Raw genomic sequence first — 24,161 nt, forward strand, 5'->3', positions numbered from 1 at the left:
TCTTCATCTTTAGTGTAAATGCGAGAGAATAAAAGCATCCCTTAATCATGTTTTTTTTCTTTTACATTTTTATATAACAGACAGACCAATGGGAGGAAAAGGAAGAGGATGAAAATGTGGAATAAATATTTCTCATCCTTCTGTTTATATTTTCTTTCCTTCTCTATGTAGGACATTCAAGAATTTTTTAATTCTGGATTTCTTGAGAGTATTTTTGTATAAGAAGAATTATATCCTTGAAACTTTCTTTTCTTCATATCTTTCCTACAATCACTCAATGCTTCTTCTTTTTCCACAAAAAAATAGAAAAGTTAAACAACGCTAAAGATTTCAACAATTAAAACTTTATTCTTGACTTTAGTAAAATTTCTTCAAAATGTTATCATTTGGTGTAAAAGTTGTAAAACAAAAAAATATATTTCAGAGCCCAAAGAAATAGGAGGAATTTTTTAAGGAAAAGAAAAAAATCTTTTAGGTCAGAGGTTGATGGTGGAAAATTAAATTTTCTCACCTTGTGCTGGGGCTTTTAGACAAAGAACAAGAGGACATTCAGAGAAATTCATCTTTGTCACAGATATTTAAGGAAATAACAAAAGTTTTTTTTAAGGATAATTTTCTTAACTGAAGATACACAAAAAATCATCTCAAACTGTTGACAAGGCGTTGGAAACTTTCCTTTCACCTCCACGTGTATTTTTTCATCATCATCCTTCTTTTCAACACAACACTGACAAAAGATAAAACTTTGACCCTAAAGTTTCTTGTGGACGAGACACAAAGAAGAACAAATTCATCCAAAAAGATGCCAAGAAAGTTTATATAAAAAAAATACTGGTAAGCTGACCAAGCTTACGAGAGCTGTGTTTCTTTCAGTGTACCAATTTTGTGAGAGCAAACTAGAACGCAAATTCATTTAAATACGCGCAAAGTCGGGAAAAGTTGAAAAGTCATCTCCCAAGAAATCTTTAAAACGCCATATCTCGGGAACGGCTCCATAGATTTTCGAGTTTGAGCTATCGTTGGAAAGGTCTTAACCTCAACTATCATATATTAAAATATGACGTCAATCGATAATAGCATTTTCGAAATATTCGAGTTCGAAATTTTCGAAAATTTTGATTTTGACTTTAGCGCCTCTCGCGGTCATTTTTCGAAGTTGCAATGTTCTAGACATTTATAGAGCTTCACGAAACCTTTCATTTGCGCTTGAGTTGATTAAAATCGGACTTGTAGAACCCGAGATATGACATGCCAACTTTGGAAGGCTATATCTCGAGAACGGCGACATAGATTTTCTTCATTTTTGGCACGGAGCTAGATAATATAGTCAACTATAACATACTGAAATTTCATCCAAATCTATCGTACAGTTTTCGAGATATTCATCGAAAACTCATCGAAAATTTTGTTTTTGATTTTTGGCCCTCTAGCGGTCACTTTTGAGACTTTAGATGTTCTAGAAAGTTGTAGGGCTTGCTGAGAGCTTTCATTTGAGCTTGAGTTGATCAAAATCGGTCAAACCGTTCTCGAGTTATGGCCGATTTTCGATGAAAAATTGTGGCGGCCATATTGACTAAACGGTTTGACCGATATTCGAAAATGAGGTATTGTTGGAAAGGTCGTGATGGCCCCTACAACATATCAAAATTTCAGATTTTTAGCTATTACAGGGGCTGAGATATAGCCAAAACAAAGTTTAGGGGTGTTTCAAAATGGCGGACGGGGGGGTGGGGGGGTAGATTTGACTTCATAATCGGATGTCTTCAGGTCGATATTTAAACTTTGCCGTTGACCGCAAGTCTTTATCTATTACTGTTCTCTTGTAATTAAGCCTTATACGACGGACGGACGGACGGACGGACGGCCGGACGGAAAAGTTTTTTGAAGCATACGTTTTTTGGAATGTGGGGACTCTAATTCGTGCTCATACCAAGTTTGAGCCCGATCGGACAACATTGCATTTTAGGTGGTACACAGAAGCTGTGCTATTCTTTTCTTCGAAAGAATCACAGCTAAAATGTTTAGATAGAATGGGGAAAGGGGAAGGTTTAAAAGGACAATTCTTAATTCACCAAGAATGGATTTTACCGCGATTTCGCATCAATTTACGTTTCATTAAGTACGGTGTGACACGAAGGGATCAAATGCAAAGAGAGAAAGGTTTTTGAGTGAAGAGACAAAGTGAGAAAATTAATTCACTGAAATGTATAACAATTTAAATTGTCTTAAGCCCTACATTTCATATCTTAATCATCCTCGCGGTTTATCATAAAAAGGCTTTCCGTGGCGCTGATTATAATATTTCATGGCGTCGTTATATTTTATTGTTTTCACAATAAGACCACACCAATGTTGCGATTTTAATGTATAATACATAATTTGAAGCTTTTTGATGGATTTCATGAGAATAATTAAAATTTCTGCGGCTTATTTTCAAAATAAATAATTAAAGAAAATTATATATAACAAAGGGGATTTATGTTGTGTCTTTTTCCTCTCTTTGTCTTTGACTTTTATGAAATATTAATGATATTTTTCATTAGAAATTAAAATTATAGACAAAGAATTTTATGTTAAAAAGCTCCTAGAAGTCATATGTTATTTACATTTCATATTAAATTAATTTTTAGTCTAAATTCCTTATATAGCGAACTTGTTCCACGTGTGATTTGATGGGACTTCGTAATTTGTTAAGAATACAGCGAAGAAGTGTTGAAGAAAAAATTCTCTTCATTTTCTTTCACATCCTAAATTCTGATTTAATGGAAAATTGGGAAAATTACTTCAATTTATGACGTTCAAGGGCTTTCTTTGCACACATTCTCCTCTCTTCTTTTTCGTGGTACGTTGTTGTGGCTTAGGATTATGTTCTCGTGTATGTGGAAAATGAGATTTTCTCTGTAAGATGAAGTATGAATTATCTACTCAAATTGAGCTTATTTTCCTTATTTTCAATGTTGTATTCTAGCTTAAATGAATTTTGGTTTTTAGGAATTATATTTTGGGATTATTTCAATTTATTTTTGAATTTATTTCTGAAGAAAATGTTGGAAAAGCTCTTTTCTTTCAGTCTTTGATTGTTTCCTTGAATTTTTCTGTTGTAGTTTGCAGACTCCCATTCAAGGGACATTGAGGAATTGTGGGGTACACTGTGTCAATTCTGGCAAAACAATCTCAAAGTAATACTGCGATATTTAGTCATAATGTCAGGCATGGCGCCAACTGAACTTTTACCCTATGTAAGTAACAGAATCTTATGTATTGTAGAGGAAATGAGAAGAATTCTAACAAAACAAGAATGATGAAAATATTTTTAAAAAATCCTTTTGGTGGGTTGGTTGAATTTTAGGCAAAACGAGTGGCTCTCTATCTCGCCCGGACATGCCCCAATCGGTTACTCGATGAACTAATGTCGGAACTGCAAATTGTGGAAACACTTAATTGCCTCATCGAACGTACGGAAACACCCCCATTTTATCGATTGACCAGCATGAGGAAGGCCTCGAGCCATTCAGATGGTAAAGTGGAGACATTCCTAATGGTCCTGCAGATTTTGTCGTAATTTTTCCTTTTTTTTTTCTACCCCCTCAATCATTGGCAGGTCCTGCGACTGGCGCTAATGATGCTCGTTTGCAGGAATTGGCCGTGGAAAAGGGGACAATCCACACAAAACGCCACAGTGGCGAGGATCCCATAAAAACAGGGTGAGTCCTCTCAACATTTTTATTAAAATATGCTTCATACATCACGCAGGACATAAAAAATGCTTCCTGGGTGAACTATAGTTCATTTAGGGTATAATGCTAAATTCTGCATCATACTGTTGACTATGCATGCAATGTTGTCGGTTACAAATGTTCTAGTCTTTAGTGGAGGAGGAAGAATCTCTTCTCTGTGAGATTTATCACAAAATTTACTCACATCATTGCCTTCTTTTCTAACAACATCACTGCGTGCTTTATATGGTGGTGAAGAACATTTTAAATTGTCTCATTTCTTTGACGTTTTTGTGTGTGATTGTTTTGTTGCTAATAAATCATCTCTAATTAATCACAATGACGTAACACTCATTGTAAAGATAAAATTTACTTAATTTCTCTCTTTGCTTCCCTTCTCTTACAAATCCCCAAATCTGCGTATAGAACTTGCAAATCCGACAGCGGCCTGAGATCCTTCTCCACGGGCTATCGACCCCCAAGAGGAAGTGACAAAATCCGTGCAGCATCAGGTCCATCAATCTTACCCAGACCAGAGGATGTTATCACAAATGAGCCAGAGGTATGTTTCATGAACAAAAAATTCTCTTTAATACAATTTTTTTTGAATTGCCTCGAGGGTCAAGCCTCGCTATGAATGAACATTTTCCCCCCAGAAAACAATTTATTTTATTTTTTTTTACTGCAATATTCATCCCTTACAATTTTTAAATCACCGAAGAAGAGAAAAAAAACATCCCCAAATTCTCTTGTGAATTAAATAAACAGCGAGAGAATAACAAAAGGCAAATTTTGTGGCTAAAAAGGGGATCCTGTGAGTAAATTGAAAGATTATATTGATTCTCTTTCTCTCTCTTGATAAACAATGTGACTCTATCTATAAAAAATATCCTTGGCTATTTATTTAAACATGTATTTGTTTATATTTTCATATAATTATCCCAAATCACTTCCCACAAAATCAATACTTTTTTTTCTATGGAGCTTTGCAATATTTGGTGGTGAGGGGGAGACTGAATTAAAAAAAATCCCTTGAATATTGATGCCCCATTTTCTTTATAGGGGGTGTTTGTGGGGAGAGAGAGAGATTTAATAGGATTTTTCAATTTTTTTTCCAAGTGACTGGAAATTTTTGTAAGAACAAACAATGGGATTTTTTGGTTGATTAAATACGCAAAAAAATGGGGGAGAGAAAAATGATATTGAGGGTGGGCACATTTCCACAGACGTGTTCTGAATAAAAATGGTGTGACAAAATAGCAACAGCTTCAGAAAAGTTCTTTTCCAAGCAATGAAAAATTATTTTGTATTCGGAAAATGTCTGATGGACTAGATATTTAGGTAGAATTCTCTTAAACTTGTTGATTATGGTAAGCAATAATGCTGAATCGCCTGAAGATTAGCATAATTGATGAAATTTTGTCCTTTCTTTACGTTTCTGAAATTCCTAATTTTTGGTGTCTAAAAATATTTCCTTTGTGAAGGAAGAGATTATTTTGAATGGAAAATAACTTATTCCTGTGGTTGGATTCTAATGTAAATCGCAGTTTTACTCTATTGAATTTTCTTACAGGTTTTTCTCCGTATTTTTCTGTTAATGTGTCTGTGTTGAAAATTCCTGATAAATTAGGAAAATCCCCGAGCGGAAGAATGCTATAAAACACACAACAGACTCATTCACAAAAGTAGAGGAAAACTTGTAGAAAAATTGTATTGAAAGGTTAATGTTTCAGATCAGAATCAATCCACTAATTTATCTCCCTTTATTTCGCACATGACTGTATGGGAAATGAAATCAATTTAAATTAATTTAATGCTGCCTCTTGCATAAAATGTGTATGACAGTCGTGCATCAATGTTATGAAATTAATAAAGTTGATGGTTACATAAAATATATCCTTGAGGGGATCTTTACAAAAGCTTCTGCTTTGGATTCCTTCTTGGAATGTTCTTTTGATAGGATATAATATAGCAAAACTAATTTAGATGGAATTATTTAAATCCAGCGTCCAATTAAATTTAAGGTCTTTGAAAATGGGAAAAATGACTTGATTTCGTAATCAATTTTCTCCTTGGGGGCTAAATATTGTTGCAATTTCTGTGGCTTTGCAGTTGACACAGGAGGAGGGATTTGAGTTGAGATCAAATGGAGCACCCGTGGCACCGCATCCACTCCCCATGCCCGAGTATGGGGGTTATTTTGCACCCCTTACGGAATTCTTACCCGATATGAGCTTACCAATTAGTGGGTTTCATCGATGCAATGTAGCTGTGATGCTTTTGACCGATATTGTGGTTGATGGTATTCCGGGAATTGATTGGACACTCCACATTCCACTTATGATGCACATTTTATTCCTCGGAATTGACCACACACGTCCCATTGTGCGGGATCACTGCAAGCAACTTCTGCTGAATTTATTGGTGGTTCTCGCTGAGCACAGTGATCACCTGAGTGTGGCACGTATTTTGCTAAATAGCGAAACACTGAGACTCGGGCTGGGTATTACGGTGCCAACATTGCCGGTGATTCAGCATAATTTCACCGAACCTGACCAGGAGTTTGATAGTTATCTCTTTGGCCCAATTGTACCTGCTGCAGTTGGGACACAGGCAGCATTAACAGGTGGTACGGCACCACCGGAAAATTACGAAGTACCATTGATTGTAACGGAGGAGAATGCTCCACCCCAGCCGGGACCATCAATGCCAACGGCTCATGTTATTAAGAGTCTCATCCTCTTCCTTTCACGTGGCTCCCCACAGCCACTGTGGAATTATGAGGATATCACAGCGAAGTTGTGGAGTATTAAATCCGCCGAACAGCTAACATGCTTCCTCCATCACATTCTCAAGGTCTTCTCAGACAGCTATCCCCTTGCGAGGATTTCCGAAAGATGGTCTCAGACAGCTCTTCAGCTGGGGCTTAGCTGTTCATCGCGTCACTACGCTGGGAGGAGTTTACAGGTGTTCCGTGCTCTCAATGTGCCCATCAATTCCCGCATGTTGTCCGACATTCTATCGCGCCTTGTGGAAACTGTGGCTGAACAGGGGGAAGACATGCAGGTATGTTACTACTTATAATACAATCCTTTCAAGAACTTCCTGTTTTATGTTCCATTTAATTACATTCAAGAGAATTTTCGAAAAATTATTCTATTCCCATGTAAAATGTTCAATATGGTGCTTTCGTGCCATCCTCCACGCCCAAATGGGGATGGATTTTCTTTACCCCCTCTCCCTTGTGTTTAGTTGAAAATCCTTTAATCTTTAAGACCTTAAACACTAAACTTCCTACACACTCTATCCACACACACACACATAGAACCATGTGTTAATCCTTTAGAATACCTCTTTACTTAATCTTGCTCCTCCAACAATGTAATTTATTGCTCCGGAGAGAAAGTTTCAAATTAATAAGGAGAAGTAGAGCGTAGAAAGTATTGATTGTTGTACTTGGATAGTGATTTCCCTTTAATTCCCCGTTGCCAGCATAACTTTAAAGAAGACAAGCAAACAATCCAAAAGGTGCACGAAGAGCATTTGGCATGGAAAATTTATTCCAAAAAATTAAAAAAAATTGTCTGCATGAGTAATCATTGTTAAAAGTTAAATCCACTTGAGAAACTTTTTTGAGTTTCTTGTGGAAATTTCCGGTAAATTCAATAAATTGAATGGAGTTTTGACGAAGAAATCAATATCCTTTGCGAAAGAATGATTTTCAGAGTGAAAAATACGTTTTGGGAGATTCCTTTAAAATGGAATTTAAAGCAAACTAATCTTGTTTAGGGTTGTTTTGTAGTTAATTAATTTTCAAACTTTCTAAATATTTGCTTTTTACTCCTTAAACTAATTGAAGGGATTTCGAAGAAAATCAATTTATCTTGTAAACACGAAGAGTTAAAATCAAACAGAGTGGTGGTCGAAGTAAATTAATTAATTCACAGAAACTACTTTTATTTAAACCATTGAGAGGATATTCGTTTAAAGAAATTTTGTTCTGTCGTTCCAACATATTAAATCCAACAATGACAAGGAATATTTTGTGGCTCTGACAATTCTCATGTGTGGTTTGTGGTCCATTTTAATTCCCCATGATGTTATTAAGTAAAATAAAACAAAGTCTATGGTATTTGATTTTATAAATTTACAACAAGACCCAATTTGAATTCGTTTACATAAAAGATATATAATAAAGAAGAAGAAGTTACACAGAGCTATGTTGAAAGTTAAATTGACATATAAATTTTGAAACTTTTCCCCTTGTTGAGGTGAAAAGCGTGTGAACTACATATTTGTTTGAGCTTTTCCCAATCCCCCATTTTCTCATTTAAATGTGACACAAAAACTAATGAAATTATTTTCCCCAAAAGGGTTACGTAACGGAATTGCTGTTGACACTGGAAGCTGCTGTAGACAGTTTGGATTCAGACTTTAGGCCATTGGATGTGATGAAGGATATCTTCAAGAGTACACCGAATTTAAACAACAAGGATGGCACAAATACTGCAGCAGGTGGTTGAATATACTCTCTCTCTCGCTTAAATTAATCAAGTTTTGAGAAAGTTTCACATGTCTCATGTTTATTTTAACACTTTGGGGTAATTTTATGCACACAGGTAAGAAATCCCCATCGGGAGTTCCTGGATCACCGTTGACCGCAAATTTCTCAGCCAATCAGGGGCATACACGGAGTACAAGCTACTCCGTGTCCTATTGCACACGTAAGACAACGTCGTCACCCAACGATAAGCAGGGTGAGTTAACTTGAGTATACTTTTTTAATTAAACCGACACATAAATTATCACCACCCCCATTCTTTAGTGTGTGTGTGTGGGTGCATTTAAGGGAGGTAAAGAGATACTTTAGCAAGGAGGGTGTGTGTGAGTGTGTTTTCTGCACAACTTGCAACTTTTTGCGCACTTTTTTTCATCTCCTCTTTCTCTTTGCATAAGTCCACCACTTGAAAACTTGAGCCCGAAAGTGAGAATACGTTGTAAGTGAAACTTGTTCTTTCTTACCACCCTTTCCGTATATATAGTGGAGCTGAGAAATAGAGCAGCTGGTCTCGAAATAGAGCGAAGTGGTGGAAAGTTTGGTTCATCCCTATCGAGATCAAGAAGTGCCCAAAGTTTGAAACATCTCGGAGATACCGGAACGCAAGTAAGGAAACTTTTATCATTTTATATCAATTGGGAAAAATTAATCTCTCAAAATTAGCATTGAAATAAGTTAGATTTTTTTTTAAATTCTTTAAAAAAAAGAAATATTCAAAAGAAGTTCTAAAATCGTTTTATTCAACTTGATAACATAATTTGTTATTAAAAATATTTTTAAATAATATTAAAATAAGCCTTGATTGATATAAAAATTTATAAAAGAAGCCAAATTTATCACTTAACCTTCCCTTTTCTCAATATAAATGATTGGTTTATTCTTTAACTTCAATGATAATGCCACAGAGTATCGTAGATCCGTCATTTTGAGGTCTGTGTGGAATTTAAAGTTACTCACAGCGTGAACAAGGAAGGTTTTTAGAAATAAATTGGCATACTTCATGCCAATACAATTCCTAGGTCCTCCGCCGTATGGCAAATAAGCATAAGGGTGTCTCTTTTCCACGTTTTCCGGAAGAAAGCGATCTGGATCGAAATTATCGGCGGTTTGACCCCAAAGATCTTTATTCCTGTGCAACAATAGTAGAGGTACGACAATGTTGGTGTTTTCTGGGATGATGTATTGTCCTTTAAGGGATAAAAACGTGGTTAAAAAAATAATCCAAAGACGTTAAACGTATTAATTAAATGCTTAGAAACCTACCTAATTGAAAGGGATGTGATACACTTCTAGCCATGAAAGGTAGTGCAGGAAATAGACGGAGAGTCTCCTTAATAAATCTGCAAAAAGAATTTTAATGAAGCTTATTACGAGAATTTTTGAGTTTTTGGGACAAACCTATCAAGAAAATCAAATTCATTAATATCCTTAAATTCAACGTCTTCCTTCTGCTCGGGAATTATGGATTTAATTTCTTCGTAAATTTTATCCTGATATTCAGGAAACATGGCTAACATTAGGATACAATAGACACCGGTAGTTGCTGTAGTTTCATATCCCTAAAATTGAAAGGAAAAAATCCCAAATAAATAATTTTGAATCAATAATGAAAAAAATATTGTTTAATCATACAGCAGAAAGGATTATAATACTCTCTCCAATAACGTCTTTTTCACTGAATTTCTTTTCTTTTAAATGATATTCCAGAAGTTGATCAATGAAGATTTGTGGGGTTCTTGAATCTTCATCAATTTCTTCTTCATTCTCTAATTTTTGTGATAAATGATTCTTTTCCCACGTTGCTTTCTTTTCATAAAGAACCTAAAAGAGATTTTTTTAAGTTTATTAACTTTATCAAATTAGAAGCTTTTTCTAAAACCTCTTTAGCTGCTCCTGCAAATACATCACAAGATTCCTTTTCACGTTGATAAAGAGATGTCAAACGATATATTGATTGTAAATGGAGTAGAGGATTAGCTATACGTTTTCCAATTGAGTATAGGACACTAAAAGAATAAATGTTTATAGTTAAAGCTTCTCAAAAAGTTAATTAATTAATTAATTCTTATACTTATTAGCATGATACAAAATGTTAAAATTAGCTGTGTTTCTTTCAGACACAGCTTTTGTGTACCGAGCAAAATCGAAAGTCGTCAGATCGGGCTCAAACTTGGTATGAGCACGAATTAGGGTCCCCACATTCCAAAAAACGTATGCGCCAAAAATAAGTTTTTTTCCGGCCGGCCGTCCGTCCGGCCGTCCGTCCGGCCCTCCGGATTATAAACTTAAATTGCAAGAGAACGGTAATAGATAGAGACTTGCGGTAAACGGCAAAGTTTAAATATCGACCTGAAGAAATCCGATTATGATGTCAAATCCACTTCCCCACCCCCCCGTCCGCCATTTTGAATAACCTCAAAATTTTGTTTTCGCTATATCTCAGCCCCTGTAATAGCTAAAAATCTGAAATTTTTATATGTTGTAGGGGCCATCAAGAGCTTTCCAACGATACCTCATTTTCGAAAATCGGTCAAGCCGTTTAGTCAATATGGCCGCCACAATTTTTCATCGAAAATCGACCATAACTCGAAAACGGCTTGACCGATTTTGATCAACCCGGGGTCAAATGAAAGATCTCAACAAACCCTACAACTCTCTAGAACATCAGAAGTTTCAAAAGTGACCGCTAGAGGGCCAAAAATGAAAAACAAAATTTTCGATTAGTTTTCGATGAATATCTCGAAAACGACGACATAAATTTTTTTCATTTTTTGATATGTTGTAGCTGACCATATTATCTAGCTTCACGCCAAAAATGAAGAAAATCTATGGATCCGTTCTCGAGATATAGCCTTCCAAAGTTGGCATGTCATATCTCGGGTTCTACAAGTCCGATCTTGATCAACTCAAGCGCAAATGAAAGGTTTCGAGAAACCCTACAAATGTCTAGAACATTGCAACTTCGAGAAATGACCGCAAGAGGCGCTAAAATCGAAAACAAAGTTTCCGAAAATTTCGAACTCGAATTTTTCGAAAATGGCGACATAAATTTTTTTCATTTTTCGATATGTTATAGCTGACTTCGAGACCTTTAAAACAAAAAAAAATTTATGAAAATCTATGGATCCGTTCTCGAGATATGGCCTTTTAAAGATTTGTTAGCGTATGACTTTTCTACTTTTCCCGACTTTGCGCGTAATTAAATAAATTCGCGTTCTAGTTTGCTCTCACAAAATTGGTACACTGAAAGAAACACAGCTCCCGTAAGCTTGGTCAGCTTACCTGTACATTTTTATTCTCCTGGAAATGCATTTCTTTTCCCATCATTGTGTCTTGTTGAAGAAAAAAAAAGTTAAAATTAGTTTTGAAACGAATTTCCATCGTTAAAATTTTAATTTATTATTATACTTACGATAAATTGAATCAAGTACTAAGCTACTCATATATGGTTGAATATCAATTGATTCTGAATTCTTACATTGATTTTCCAAACGTGATATCATTATTTTAATTTCCTTATTAATAATGGGGAGATAAGTTCGAATTGTTTGAATGCTGAAGCATGGATTCATTAACTTTCGACTATGCTGCCATTTCAGTTCTTTAAATAAGAAATAAATTTAAAAAAATAAAAAAAAAATCTTTTGTAAAAGTATTCAAGAACTTTACTTTCTTTAATGCCAATACTATTCTCAGCAAGATATTTAACGAATTTGTAAACATTCCCACGATTGAGACAATGCGGGGAGTTTAGCATTACTTTTAGGTATTCAGGTTGCATCACAAACGTAGTTCCAACCCAAAATCTGAAGGGGGTTTTATGGTAGAGGGCCACAATCTTTTCAAAAACTTGTAAAATTCCAATTTTAGACACTCCTCTGTAGCGAAATTTTGAATTTTGAATCAAAGTGATGGCTAATAGCCACAAAGAAGGTCCTGGCATCGCCCATGCGAGCCTCAGCAAGTCTTTCTTCGACCACAAATAATGCAAAAGTAACACACACGAAATTAGCACAAGAATTCGCCACATCTTCACTCACTTCTGGCACAAAACTAAATGAAATTTAATTCAGAATTATTTCTTCTTTTATAAGAATAATTCTAACTGTACAAATTATATAGGCCCCTTCTCCAAATTATTTAATTTCGCGAGTTTTATAATAATAATAAAAAAAATTGTCAAATCATTCATAAAACATTCAAGTGGAAGTTCTATAAAGAGAAATGCACTGGTAAGCTTACTGCTTACTGCACTTACGGGTATGAAACCAAAAATTAATTGGATCTAAGTTGAATTCTTAACTAAAACTCTTAAAACTGAACGAAAAAAAAAGGAATAGAGAATTTCCAATTTATAGAAACACATTTAAAGTTTTTAATACAGGTTTAACTTTTCTTAGACCAGACTTTGGTTTCTCGAACTAGGCCTTAATGTTTAGGCTGAATTTAATTTTTTTGATCTAAACTTAATTTGTTTGGATTTTAAGACAAGTTTTTTACGTCAGACTAAATACATTTATGTATGATTTTTACTAATTTCTTTAGATGTTCAGGTGCATATTTTGATCGTCCTCGAATAGCTAAATTCGTAATAAAACAACATTCAAAAACGTATTAAGACCCGATTTAAACTAACCAAAATATTAAGACTTTAAAAGCCTGACCTTAAAGAAAATTAAGCCTGGCCTAATAAAAAAAGCTTTATTTAAGAAAATTTACCTGTTTAAGGAACATGTCCAATTCATGCAAATACGGAGATTGAATCAATTTTGATGGACTTTAACGTAACATCGTTTACAGAAGCTGTGAAATGTGAAAAAGAATCAAAAACCAATATAAAAAATTATTGCATTTTGGATGAAACGTAGAGCAGGAACAATTTAATTTAGTTGGGTGATTTTACTGTGAATTTTCGCGAATAATTCGCTAATCAAGATTTAACTCTTTAGAGACATTAAGGTGAAAAATGTCAATTTTTTAAATACCCAAAAAGAGCTGCAATTTATCATAAAATAAAAGGATAAATTGGAAATTTATTAAACCAAAATGTATAATATTTTGATCAAAGTTTAAAATTTCTGTCTGCAAAGGGATACTTTAAATTTTCCGCAAGAACTGCGAAGCGGTTAGAAGTTAAATCAAATAAAAACTTCACTCATGCAATTTCGCAATCATTCCCTCGTAATTCTTTCATGCAACGGTGAGACAATTAAAAGAATGGTTTATTGGCAGGTCTATCAAGGTTGTTGGAGTAATGAAAATATAATTTCTTCTTCTTCTTCTGCACTTTAAATTGTACGGCTGTTGAATTCCTTCCGGATCCATATAGCCAAAATATAATTTAGATGCTTAATAAAATCAAATTACAGTCGTGATCGTGCAGTAGGACCGTCGTCAAAAAAAAAAAACTTCTCCGCGATAAAACGGCTTCAAAATGAGGAATTTTTCCTTCGTAGTAGGACAATTGGTATCCTACCTTTCCAATAGTACTAATTGTCCCACTGCGAAGGCGAAATTCCTCATTCTGCATCCGTTTTACCGCGGAGAACTTTTTTTTTGACGACGGTCCTACTGCACGATCACGACTGTAATTTTTAATGGGCGGAAAATCCGGAAAAAAAACTTTTAAAATCTCTGAAAGTTTGGGATTTATTTTTACCAGTACCAAGTTTTCTCAAAAATATGAGAAAGTGTGGCACATAAGGAGGGATGGGAAAGCTGGTATAAGAAATAGAACATTCTTTTGGACACTTTGCGACATTTTCATTGATTGATGGGAGTTTAGTAAAATGCTTTTTCTTTGATTTTTTCCCTCATTCCACACGACAGGATGATAAAATGACAATCTTAGCTCAACTCTTCTGGCTGGCGGTGTCACTCCTCGAGAGTGACTATGAGCATGAATTTCTGCTTGCGCTGCGTCTTCTCAGTCGCGTGCTACATCGCTTACCGCTCGATCGCCCCGATGCACGTGACAAAGTTGAGAAGCTACAGACACAGCTCAAGTGGACAGGCTATCCAGGTGTACATGCACTCCTCCTCAAGGGATGCACCCATTCGCCAACGTATGAACAAACTATCTCCGTCTTGTCCCAATTTGCACCACTTCTCAGTCTTCCGGTGTGTGATCCCACACAGAGTTGTGCATTCCCCCTCAATGTCATCGCATTGCTACCCTACATGCTGCTCCACTACGAGGATGCCAATGATGTGTGTGTCAGGAGTGCGGAGAATATTGCACAGGTATGTCAAAAGTTTTTTCTTTCATCCACATTCAAACTAAAAGCATAAACTTTGTAGCTTTATAATCTTTTTTTCATCGTATGATTAATGTGCAGAGAAAAGGTAATTTTATGCAAGAGATGCAAAAGTTAAATATTTTCCCATGGCAAGCAATTAAAGTTTCTAATTTGCCAAGGATACCTACTTGTGAACTCCCATAGCATTGGGTGGGTAGAGAGAGGACATGGATATTCCATCTACTTTGAATTTTATTGCAGAAAGATGTTATACGAAAAAGGGAATTGGAATTCTCATACAACTTTTCCCATGTATTTCCCCTCCTACGCCCTCGAAGTTCTTCTAAGAAAATTAAAAGTATTAAAATGTCGCGTGAAAAGTTCTTAGTGACTTAGAATTTCACGCAAAGAAAATGAGATTGGAGGAATATTTCAGTTCAAGGGAAATGAGCTTAAAATAAAAATTTAGAAATGATTCTTTTAAAAATCTTTTATTTTTTTTACAACCTTAACAGTTTTTGAAAGATTTTGACAGTTGATATTTTAAATCCCGGAATTGTTGTTTCAGGAAAGTTAGAAAAATAAAAAAAAAGAAATTTTCCTTTTAAAACACGATTTAAGAAAGAAATTAAAATGTCAAATTCTTAAAAAGATTTTTTTAAGTTTAAACAGTCAGACAGATTAATTTAAAAGTTGAAAATCATAAGATTTTGACATTCTGGCAATACTTACTGGGGCTCACCGGACGGAGATCGTTTTCTCCTTACATAACTCAACGATTTACTCCAGACAAACTTTGCTTTGATTCTGAGAATAGTTTTTTCATAGAATATCAAAAAACTTTTAACTGACGAATTGTAAGAGAAGAATTGAAAAGATTTTTAACAGAATTGACCCCTTAATTGAAATTTCTCGCACTTTTCAATTTTTTATTTGAGAAATTATTGAAAAAGAAGATATTACAATAACTTCTAAAGAAGTTTTCCCGGAAGAAGCGCAAGAACAAAGAACATGAAGAATTAAATTATTGAAAAATTTCCTTTAATGTTTCACATAATTTCCTCTCAATAAATGAATTTACTTTTCAATGGAAAAGTTTCAATTAATTGTTTTTTTTTCACCAAAAATTCAACAATTTTAAATCAAGCAATAAATCATCGTAGTTTCCTGAATGATTTTCATTTTTATTGTTACAAAATGCAACAACTCTTTTATTATAATTTTCACCCCCAAAAATGAATCCTTATTTCTTACAATAAAAATCATTGAGAGCATTGATGGTACAAATATGCGTATCTCTTGGTGCTAAATGTGCTTTTCATGTAATGATTCCACATGAATAAAAGTTGTGAGAATCATCAAATGAGGCAACATCCTAAAAAAGTGGAGGAATAAAGCGTTGTTGCGAATGTAATAATAAAAAAATCAGCAAAAAGGAGAGAGAAAAAAAGACGAATTGTAAAAGAGAGAAAATTTCTCCACAGGTTTCCTCAGAGTTGGGTTCAAAACTGGAGAACCTGGGTACAGTGATGATACTCTACAGTCGTAAAACATTCAGCAAAGAATCATTTCAGTGGACGAAATGTGTTGTAAAATATTTATATGACACATATGCGCATATGGGTGAGTATGAATTTAAATTTAAATTGTTATCATGAATAATATTTCGCGGGGAATTGCTGTAATTCCTCACACTCTGCGTGCCCCTGTCCAAAGTTCATAATATGGGAGAGCATAGCGCGAATATAATTGCACCAATATATTTGAATTTGAACCCATTTTCCACCATCCACACACCAATATAGGGTTGCATATGCTGGCATTTCTAATTGAGGTATTGGAGAAGGGTTGGCAACAAGTACAACTGCAAGTGCTAAGTGTACTCCACTGTATGCTCCACTATATTGATTTATCATCTGCTCAGGCACAGCCAATCAGTGCGGATTTATTGCGAGTTGTTGCAAAATATCTGGATGTGAGTTTCCATTGATTAAAATTATTTTTTTTCCAACATTCATTTCCTTGCAAACGTGTACAAAAAAATTAATTATTTTAGAGCGCACACTGGAAGGAGGCAATGAAAATACTAAAACTCGTCGTTACACGTAGTTCAAGCCTACAGGTGGTCCCACAAGGTCCCCCAGAGATAAACTCTTCGCCCTTTTTCATGCACAGCAGCTATAGCGATAGTGAGGTGTTCTATAAAAAAGAATTAGCAGGTAGAACGATGGATTTCACATTTGATGTCTCGCAAACACCCCTAATTGGACGAAGGATTCTCCTAAAGTCCGAATCAGATGCCCCAATGGGTGGGGGTGGGGCTCAAGGGAGTGCCCAACAGAAGAATGGACACCAAAATCAGGGATTCCTCGCACATGCTGGTACACCTAATTCCCCCAGACGTAGTGCAAGTCTCTCACCAGCTGACACAATTCCTCTCAGTGGATGGAAACGTCCCTGGATGTCTCAGGGACGTGTCCGGGAGTGCCTTGTGAATCTCCTAACAACATGTGGGCAACGTGTTGGTCTCCCAAAGAGCCCATCGGTAAGTTTTATTCATCTAATTGATCAATTTTTATTGCAATTTTCAATTAATTTCCCCTCTCTCAGCATGAATTTGACTGTGAAATTATTTTATTATTTTCTTGTCTGTAAATTCTCTTAAAGAGGGGAGAAATTAACAAAATTTGCCTTGATGGGATTGTTTTTTAAACTGTTCTTGTATAATTGTATATAGAGAGGGAAAAAGACTAATTTCTGTATATTCCTCCTATGCAAGGATGATTACATTAGTTCTCTCTTTTCGAAGGTAATTCCCCACAATGAAGAAAGAATTCTTTTTCTGTACTTTAATGCAATTTTTTTTAAGACACAATTTAATTACACCTGAATACAAAATGCAAGCGACCTTCACTTTGTTTATTGTTTAATTTGAACAAATAAAATTTGGGAAATATTTTAAAATTTTTTAAAGAATATTTTAAATAAATTCAGATTTTAAAATTCTTTTGAACGTAAGAGGAAAATATCTGATCAGAAAATTATTTAAATATCTGAACTGATATTTCATTTATAAGTTAACGGCGCAGGAAATTTCTAGATCGTATGGGTGGAAAAATTCTAGATTATAGAATAAAAATCAGGCTATAAAAATTCTGTAATATTAGACCAGAAAAATTCTAGATTAGCTTGCTAGGAAATTTCTAGGTCATGTCTAGGTCTAGAGAATAGATTCTAGATCAAGTTCTAGATCGTTTATTTAGAAGAATTTCTAGATCATTTGCTTAGAAAATAATCTGGTTTTCTTCACTAGATAAATTCTTGATTATTTTGCCAGAAAAATTCTGTTTCATTTGACTAGAAAAATCTTGAATAATCTGACTATGAAAATTCTAACTAGAAAAAAGACTCTCAATCTCTTAACTAGGAAAATTTTGGATTGCTCAACTAAAAAAAATACTGGGTGATTTCCACAACTAATTCCGAATTATCTGTCTAGGGAATTTCTGAACTTGTTTAACTAAAGAATTTCTGAATTGGTTAACTTGAAAAATTCTGGATCATTTTTCTAGGAAAATTCTGGATTCTCTAAATTTAAAATTTTTTGGATCATCTGCCGAGAAAAGTTCTAGATTATCTAACTAAATTTTTGAGTTATTTGAATAGAAAAATCCTTTAATATCTAACCAGAGATCTAATTTCGGAACTGTCTGATGATTGAATTTCATCCTAGATGAAAATTCCAAGTAATTGAATTATCAAGAAAGTAAATCGTCATTAAATTCTTTAGGTGTTCCTTAAATTCTTGATCAAGTATATTTTTTTTAAATAAATTCTGTGTAAGTTAGTAAATAAAAAAAAAGATTCTTCTCTCTTAATCCACAACTAATTGGCTAAACAAATAAACTTTTGTTATCCTTTTTGTGAATTAAATGTAATGAAATAGTGAAGGTCGCTCTATTCTAGGAAGCACAACAAAGACTTCAATTAATTTTAATGACAATATAAAAGTTTACATTTTTGCTATTTTATTTATGTAGGTAATATTTATTTTTCTCATCGGATTATGTACTTTTTAGCTTTTGAAATAGCACAGCTATACAGAAAAATTCAATAAATATTGACATTCTGTGAGAAAAGTTTCAATGGCAAAATATGTAATGTTGAGAGAGAGAGATAGGGTCGTGTGTCGAGTCTGGATAAATTTCCGCACTTTTAAGTTCAAACTAATAGCAGAATATGTTGTACCGGGAAAAATAAATGGACGTGTTTTGCAAAGAGATTTTCAGCAAATACCGGAAGATACATTTTGCGATTTCATTGCACACGTGGAGGATGTATTTTGTTACACCCCCAGCTAAATTTACTCTTCTCTCTAAAGCAAAAAAAAAGTGGGAGCAGGGGTGGATAGGATATGTTGGTTATGCTCTAAAATTTGCCATTGCATGGTGTTAATTGAATTTCCCAGGATGTTTGTATATAGCGCGAGTGTTAATATGTTACAAAATTTCATTTCTCATGTGAATTGCATGTTAAATTATTTAATTTTTAATAATATATTTTATTTTTCCAATTTTCTTCTCATTGCATGATGATACTAAAAAACGCACGAAATTATTTTCTAATGAAACAAAAAATCCAATTGAAAGTCTTTGACGTTGTTAAGTGGATCAGTTCAAACGGTTCAAACTGTAAGAATTTAATTTTGGAATTTAAACTTTTCCATTTGCTTTTGTGTGTAGATGAAAAATACTTCATTTAGTGGAAATTATTTGAAGGAAATTAAAAGATTTAGATCCTGATAAATGTTTAATTTTGTTAATTTTAAATCTTCAAATCTTCTTAATTTTCTTCAAATAAAATTTTTTCCATTGAATGAAATATTTTTTTTTTAGCTTAACTTAATGTCGCACGATTTTAAAGAATTAAAATAATAATAAAATGTAAATATAGAAAATTAGTTTAGTTTAGAATTTAGAAACTTGTTGCTTCGTAATGAACAAAAAAATAGTCGCAAAAAGAAGCAAAAGAAGATGAACATTGAACAACCAACATGAATTTCTCCGCAATTTAGGTCATCTTCAGTCAATCGTCGGATTTGATGGAGCGCCAATCGTCTGCTGCCTCCAGTACGGACGAAACATCTGGGCCACAGCAGGATCTGAGCGGTGGATCCCGCAGGGATGATGGTCAACCTGATTTTGGGGTATTCAAGGACTTTGATTTCCTTGAGTATGAAAGTGAGAGTATTGAGGGTGAATCAACGGATAATTTCAATTGGGGCGTACGCCGAAGACCCCTGTCGGAGGGTGATAGTGAACCCCTCACGGGATCTAAGCCACATTCCCTCGTTGAGGAGAGTTTGAGTGAGAAAACACCTTTGCCACGGCGGAAGAGGCATCAAGCTGATGATTCGTCCGATGAGGAAGTTGAATCGGAGTCCCCACTGGATGAAGATCAGCGTCCATTGTTCACAAAACCCTTCCTTACGGGCCCACCGACGTCACTGAGTTTGCGTGAGCAGCGTCATCGTCGGGATTCAGTGTCAAGGAGTGATACAAGTGGTTCCAGTGCAGGAGATTTGGGTGATATTACCCCGTGCAATGCTTCACCGCATTTGCCGGGACTCATTTCCTTCAGGGCACCAATAAGGGATGATGGGGAGGAGGCATGGCGTCAACAGATGCAGGCATTGCTTGTGAATCAACCATCAGGGCATGCTCCGGAGCTTCTGCAGCAGCTCTATCAGCTCGTGAGGGAACTCACGACGAAGACGATAATTATTTCGAAGGAATCTGTGCGATTCTTTACGGGGATTGGTGTACCACTGGGTGGAAGAATCTCAGCCATGATGGAGCTTTTGGCTTCAAAGGGTGAACCACCGCGTGTGTGGCATCATCAGGGGATCGTCACGACGCCAAGACTGTTTGAAACCCTCCGATTTGGGGTGCTGGAAGTTCAGGAGCACCTTGAGACATTCTTTGATCGCAAAGATCACGTTTTGGAGGTAAGATTTAGAAGAAATTTAAAAATTTTTCTCTTTATTCTCTTTAGAAGAAATTTTATTTTAATGATTTTTAGAAGCTTCTATTCAGAATTTTGATGCTTTTATGTTTCAAATTCATGATTATGTGGCAAATAAAAGGGATTTCCAATGAAATTATTCAAATTTCAGAGCTATAAAGCACTTTCAGTAGAAATGAAATTATTAATTAGTTTCCATTTCACGACATTGTGGGGGAGTTTATTACATTTATTATTCGATGCAATAACAACACGTGTAATAAACACTATTTTCAGTGCCTCGATTCCGTGAAGACTTCATGCAAATTAGCTCTCTTTAGTGATATTGATCTGCAAAGTGATGCCGCTGGGGCGTCTGGATTTGCATTTGATCCAGCCACAGCGGAGATTCTCATTGATTTAGGACGTGGCTTGTACAAGTTGATGTTCCAATTGCTATTGCTTATTGAGTCTGACAATAAGATACTTCTCAGTATTGTGCAGAATTTGCGACAGAATGAGAAGGTAAAAAAAAAGTTTAAAAAGAAAAGTTTCTTTTAATAAAAGAGGGAAAATGTTAATGACTTTGCAGATGCATGACTTCTCAAAGACACTCACCACAATACGTAGTTCACTGCTGGGGTGCGTTGATGACACAGAAATGGATTCATTGGATACGTCAACGTCGACTGAGGGGGAGAATACCCCAACACCATCCCCAAGTGTCCCCATGACAAATGCCGAGTTTGAGAATGTTGTCGTGGAATTGATTGAGAATCAGAGATGGTCTGCGGTTCTTGCTCACGTGCGCCAACATCGACAACTCACCGCGACGGCCGCCCCCACATCGCCATGCGGTGATGCTACCCTCAAACTTTTTTACACGGAAACACCCTCCGTGCCAGATGATGTCACATTCATCATCAACATCTACTCTCAGAGATTGACAAAGGAGCGTCAAGGTGAGTTTTTTTCCTCTTCATCTCTTCCTTATTTTTGTGAAAGAAAATATGCATTTTATGATTCACAAAATCATCCAAGATGTTTTTTAGTAGAGGGTGTCTCAAAAAAAAGCTCATTGTAATCTTCCTGAGTATCTATAAGGTTGCGAATAAACTCCCGCATTGTACACATAAAGTTCAACAAGAGTTTATATGGTTTATATGCAACCAAAAGTTCCTTTTCTTTGTACAAAAAAAAAAGAAGAAAAGAAAATAAACGCAACAAGAAGCACTGAATAAGCCATAAAATGTAATGTATAAAATACTTTTAAACTTCACTTATGGCTTTGTTTTAGAGGGATCCTTAAAATTCCCAAGACAGGAACACATGTCACTGATAATGTATGGAGCATTATAAAACATTTTCTTGCTGTTGTATTTCTCAGAAAGGATTTATTTTTAAATTTGTTGTCGAAAGTAAATTTTTCTGAGAAGATTACAAAGTTTTTTTTCTTCTTTAGTTGTTGCAAAATGATTTTCTTCACAACTTTCAACTCATGGTATGAGTTTGAAGAAGTTTTGGGAAATAGATAAATAGTTAAGAATTTTGAGAAAGGAAAAATTTGTTTAATATAGAAGTAGGAGAGACCGGGGTAAAAAAAAGTCATTTTGGATTTTTGAAATGCTAAATTCTCCAAAATTATAAATCGGAAAAATCTGAAAAAATAGGGTGGGAAGCCCTACCAACCTACAATTTTTGACTGCAATTTGATGGTTATCCGATCAGTAGTTTGGGAGTTATAAAAGAAAATAAATTTTTGGCCCATTTCCCAAACTTTTGCGTATTGAGAAAATCGCAAAATTCTCTGTTTTAGTGCGTATAAAAGTGAAATTCCTTGTTGCGGACCAAAAGGTGAGAAGTTTAGATATGAATTGTTATCAATCTCTCAGGTGGAAAATCATTGGAAATGTCGGAAAATTCCAATGACTTTATTTACCCCACTGATGACTCGTCGAGTTTGAAAAAAAAAGTTAGAAGCAGAAGGGTTCAGGAAAAGCTCGAAAATTCATATTTCCTGTGGAGATAAAGAAAAGTGGTCTGAGACAAAGTTGTAGGCCAGGAAATTTCCTATGAGAATGACCTATCGAGGAAATTTTCTTGACCTTGGGGAATCCTGCAGATAAGGATTTATGCAAATTGATTTTTTTTACCCCGGTCTCTCTAAAATTAATATTTTGAAAAATAAAATTTATTGGAAATAAATTTATTAGAAATTTCATATATTTAGGTGAGATTTGGTAGTAACTGCTACACTAAAAAAAGGTTGATTGAGAAATCATTGAAATACGACCTTTGGGTTAATTTATCTCCTTCATCAGGCCTCTAAAAGTTCCTAAAGAAGTAAAGAAAAAATTCTCAGTGAGAATTTAATTTAAAATTATATCTTTTGAACTGAAATTGAGACCTAACCTGTGAATCGGAATAGAACAAACATTGATAAATTATCACCTTATTTTTTTTTTTTGATTGACATTCATTAGAAGATTAGACGTGTTTCCCTGTCCTACCTTAATGTGATTACAAAAATGTTTTTTTTTCTCTCTTTTCTTTTTTGGAATTTCTTTCTTCAACGCGCGAAAAAAAATATAGATGTCTACATAATTTCACGTACGGAAAATGAACTCACAGATACGTATACAATTTTAATGGAAAATCTCTATCATGTCTCATCGGCACTCAATGCGATGGAGCTTACGCTGAAAAATAGCTCATCGGGATCATCATTGGGCGGTGGTGGTGGTGGTGGTGTGGCAGCTACTGTGGGAGCATCAGCATCAACACCAGCTTTTGGGGGATCATCAAAGGACACTGTTGATATTATAACGACACTCTAGAAGAGGGAAAAGGGGGTGGTGCGACGAATCCGCAGGAAGAGGAGACGCATTAGAAGGAGGTATCTGAAGCACAAGCAAACACAGTGCTTAATTCCATTTCGGAGGTTCTTAGATACGAAAGACTAAAAGCACGGCGATGGAAACTTTTAATTAGTGCTACATCTAAATCACTTTCTCTCACACACTCTCTCTCCCTCCCTCTCTCTATGGTAAGAAGTTCTCCACTTCTGCAGCTTATTCGGGGGATTTATTATAGACACCATAAGGTAAATTTTTTTCTTTTTTTTTTCTTTCAATAATTTTGGTTTATTTTTTCTTTTTCTTTTTTTTTGAGAATTCCTCCAAAATAGTATTTCAAGTTGATTTTCTTTGACAAAATATTTTTGCTTTTTTTTAAGAATTAAAAAATAAAAGATGAAGATAATTTAAAAATTTTAATAAATTAAACTGAACTGAGTGAATAAATTATAATATTAAGTCTTATTAAGTAGTGAAATATTATTATACTTAAAAATAAAATATGAAATAAAGTAATTTCTTATAGAGCTAAAAGTTAGAGTTCTTTCTCCTTCCACGAATTAATTGCTGCTTATTCATTTATCATTTATTCATTCATCACACATGGAGATTTAATTGCATTTCAGTCTTAATTCTAAGGCAAAATACTCAAGAAAAATAAACTAACGGACTAAATCAACTTGAAAGTAAATCTTCCATAGAAGTCAATAAGTTAAAAGGTATCAAGGATATAAAGAAATATTATTTTTTGTCGTTAACTCCCAGGAAAGCCTCTTTATTCATAAAGAAA

At 34.7% G+C, this 24,161-nt stretch overlaps 1 protein-coding gene across 7 annotated transcripts in view; it reads left to right on the forward strand.

Moving 5' to 3' along the window:
• The window catches only part of LOC129792072 (protein furry), an 81,043-nt gene extending 57,138 nt beyond the window's left edge, over positions 1 to 23,905 (forward strand). For 5 of the 7 annotated variants that reach the window (XM_055830784.1, XM_055830782.1, XM_055830788.1 and 2 more), the window contains 17 exons: positions 3,105 to 3,239; positions 3,350 to 3,518; positions 3,602 to 3,704; positions 4,143 to 4,278; positions 5,829 to 6,782; positions 8,090 to 8,231; positions 8,336 to 8,473; positions 8,759 to 8,880; positions 14,104 to 14,517; positions 15,998 to 16,136; positions 16,319 to 16,488; positions 16,570 to 17,058; positions 19,163 to 19,204; positions 19,588 to 20,520; positions 20,814 to 21,041; positions 21,109 to 21,478; positions 23,109 to 23,905. In XM_055830784.1, coding sequence (XP_055686759.1) covers positions 3,105 to 3,239; positions 3,350 to 3,518; positions 3,602 to 3,704; positions 4,143 to 4,278; positions 5,829 to 6,782; positions 8,090 to 8,231; positions 8,336 to 8,473; positions 8,759 to 8,880; positions 14,104 to 14,517; positions 15,998 to 16,136; positions 16,319 to 16,488; positions 16,570 to 17,058; positions 19,163 to 19,204; positions 19,588 to 20,520; positions 20,814 to 21,041; positions 21,109 to 21,478; positions 23,109 to 23,353 — 4,929 coding nt within the window. In that variant the 3' untranslated portion in view covers positions 23,354 to 23,905. The remainder of the gene's footprint in view (positions 1 to 3,104; positions 3,240 to 3,349; positions 3,519 to 3,601; positions 3,705 to 4,142; positions 4,279 to 5,828; positions 6,783 to 8,089; positions 8,232 to 8,335; positions 8,474 to 8,758; positions 8,881 to 14,103; positions 14,518 to 15,997; positions 16,137 to 16,318; positions 16,489 to 16,569; positions 17,059 to 19,162; positions 19,205 to 19,587; positions 20,521 to 20,813; positions 21,042 to 21,108; positions 21,479 to 23,108) is intronic. The other 2 variants (XM_055830789.1, XM_055830783.1) reach the window with 1 other exon arrangement.
• Positions 23,906 to 24,161: the final 256 nt, after the last annotated feature.

This window comes from Lutzomyia longipalpis, chromosome 3, assembly GCF_024334085.1.
Source record: "Lutzomyia longipalpis isolate SR_M1_2022 chromosome 3, ASM2433408v1".
Taxonomy (NCBI): Eukaryota; Metazoa; Arthropoda; class Insecta; order Diptera; family Psychodidae; genus Lutzomyia; species Lutzomyia longipalpis.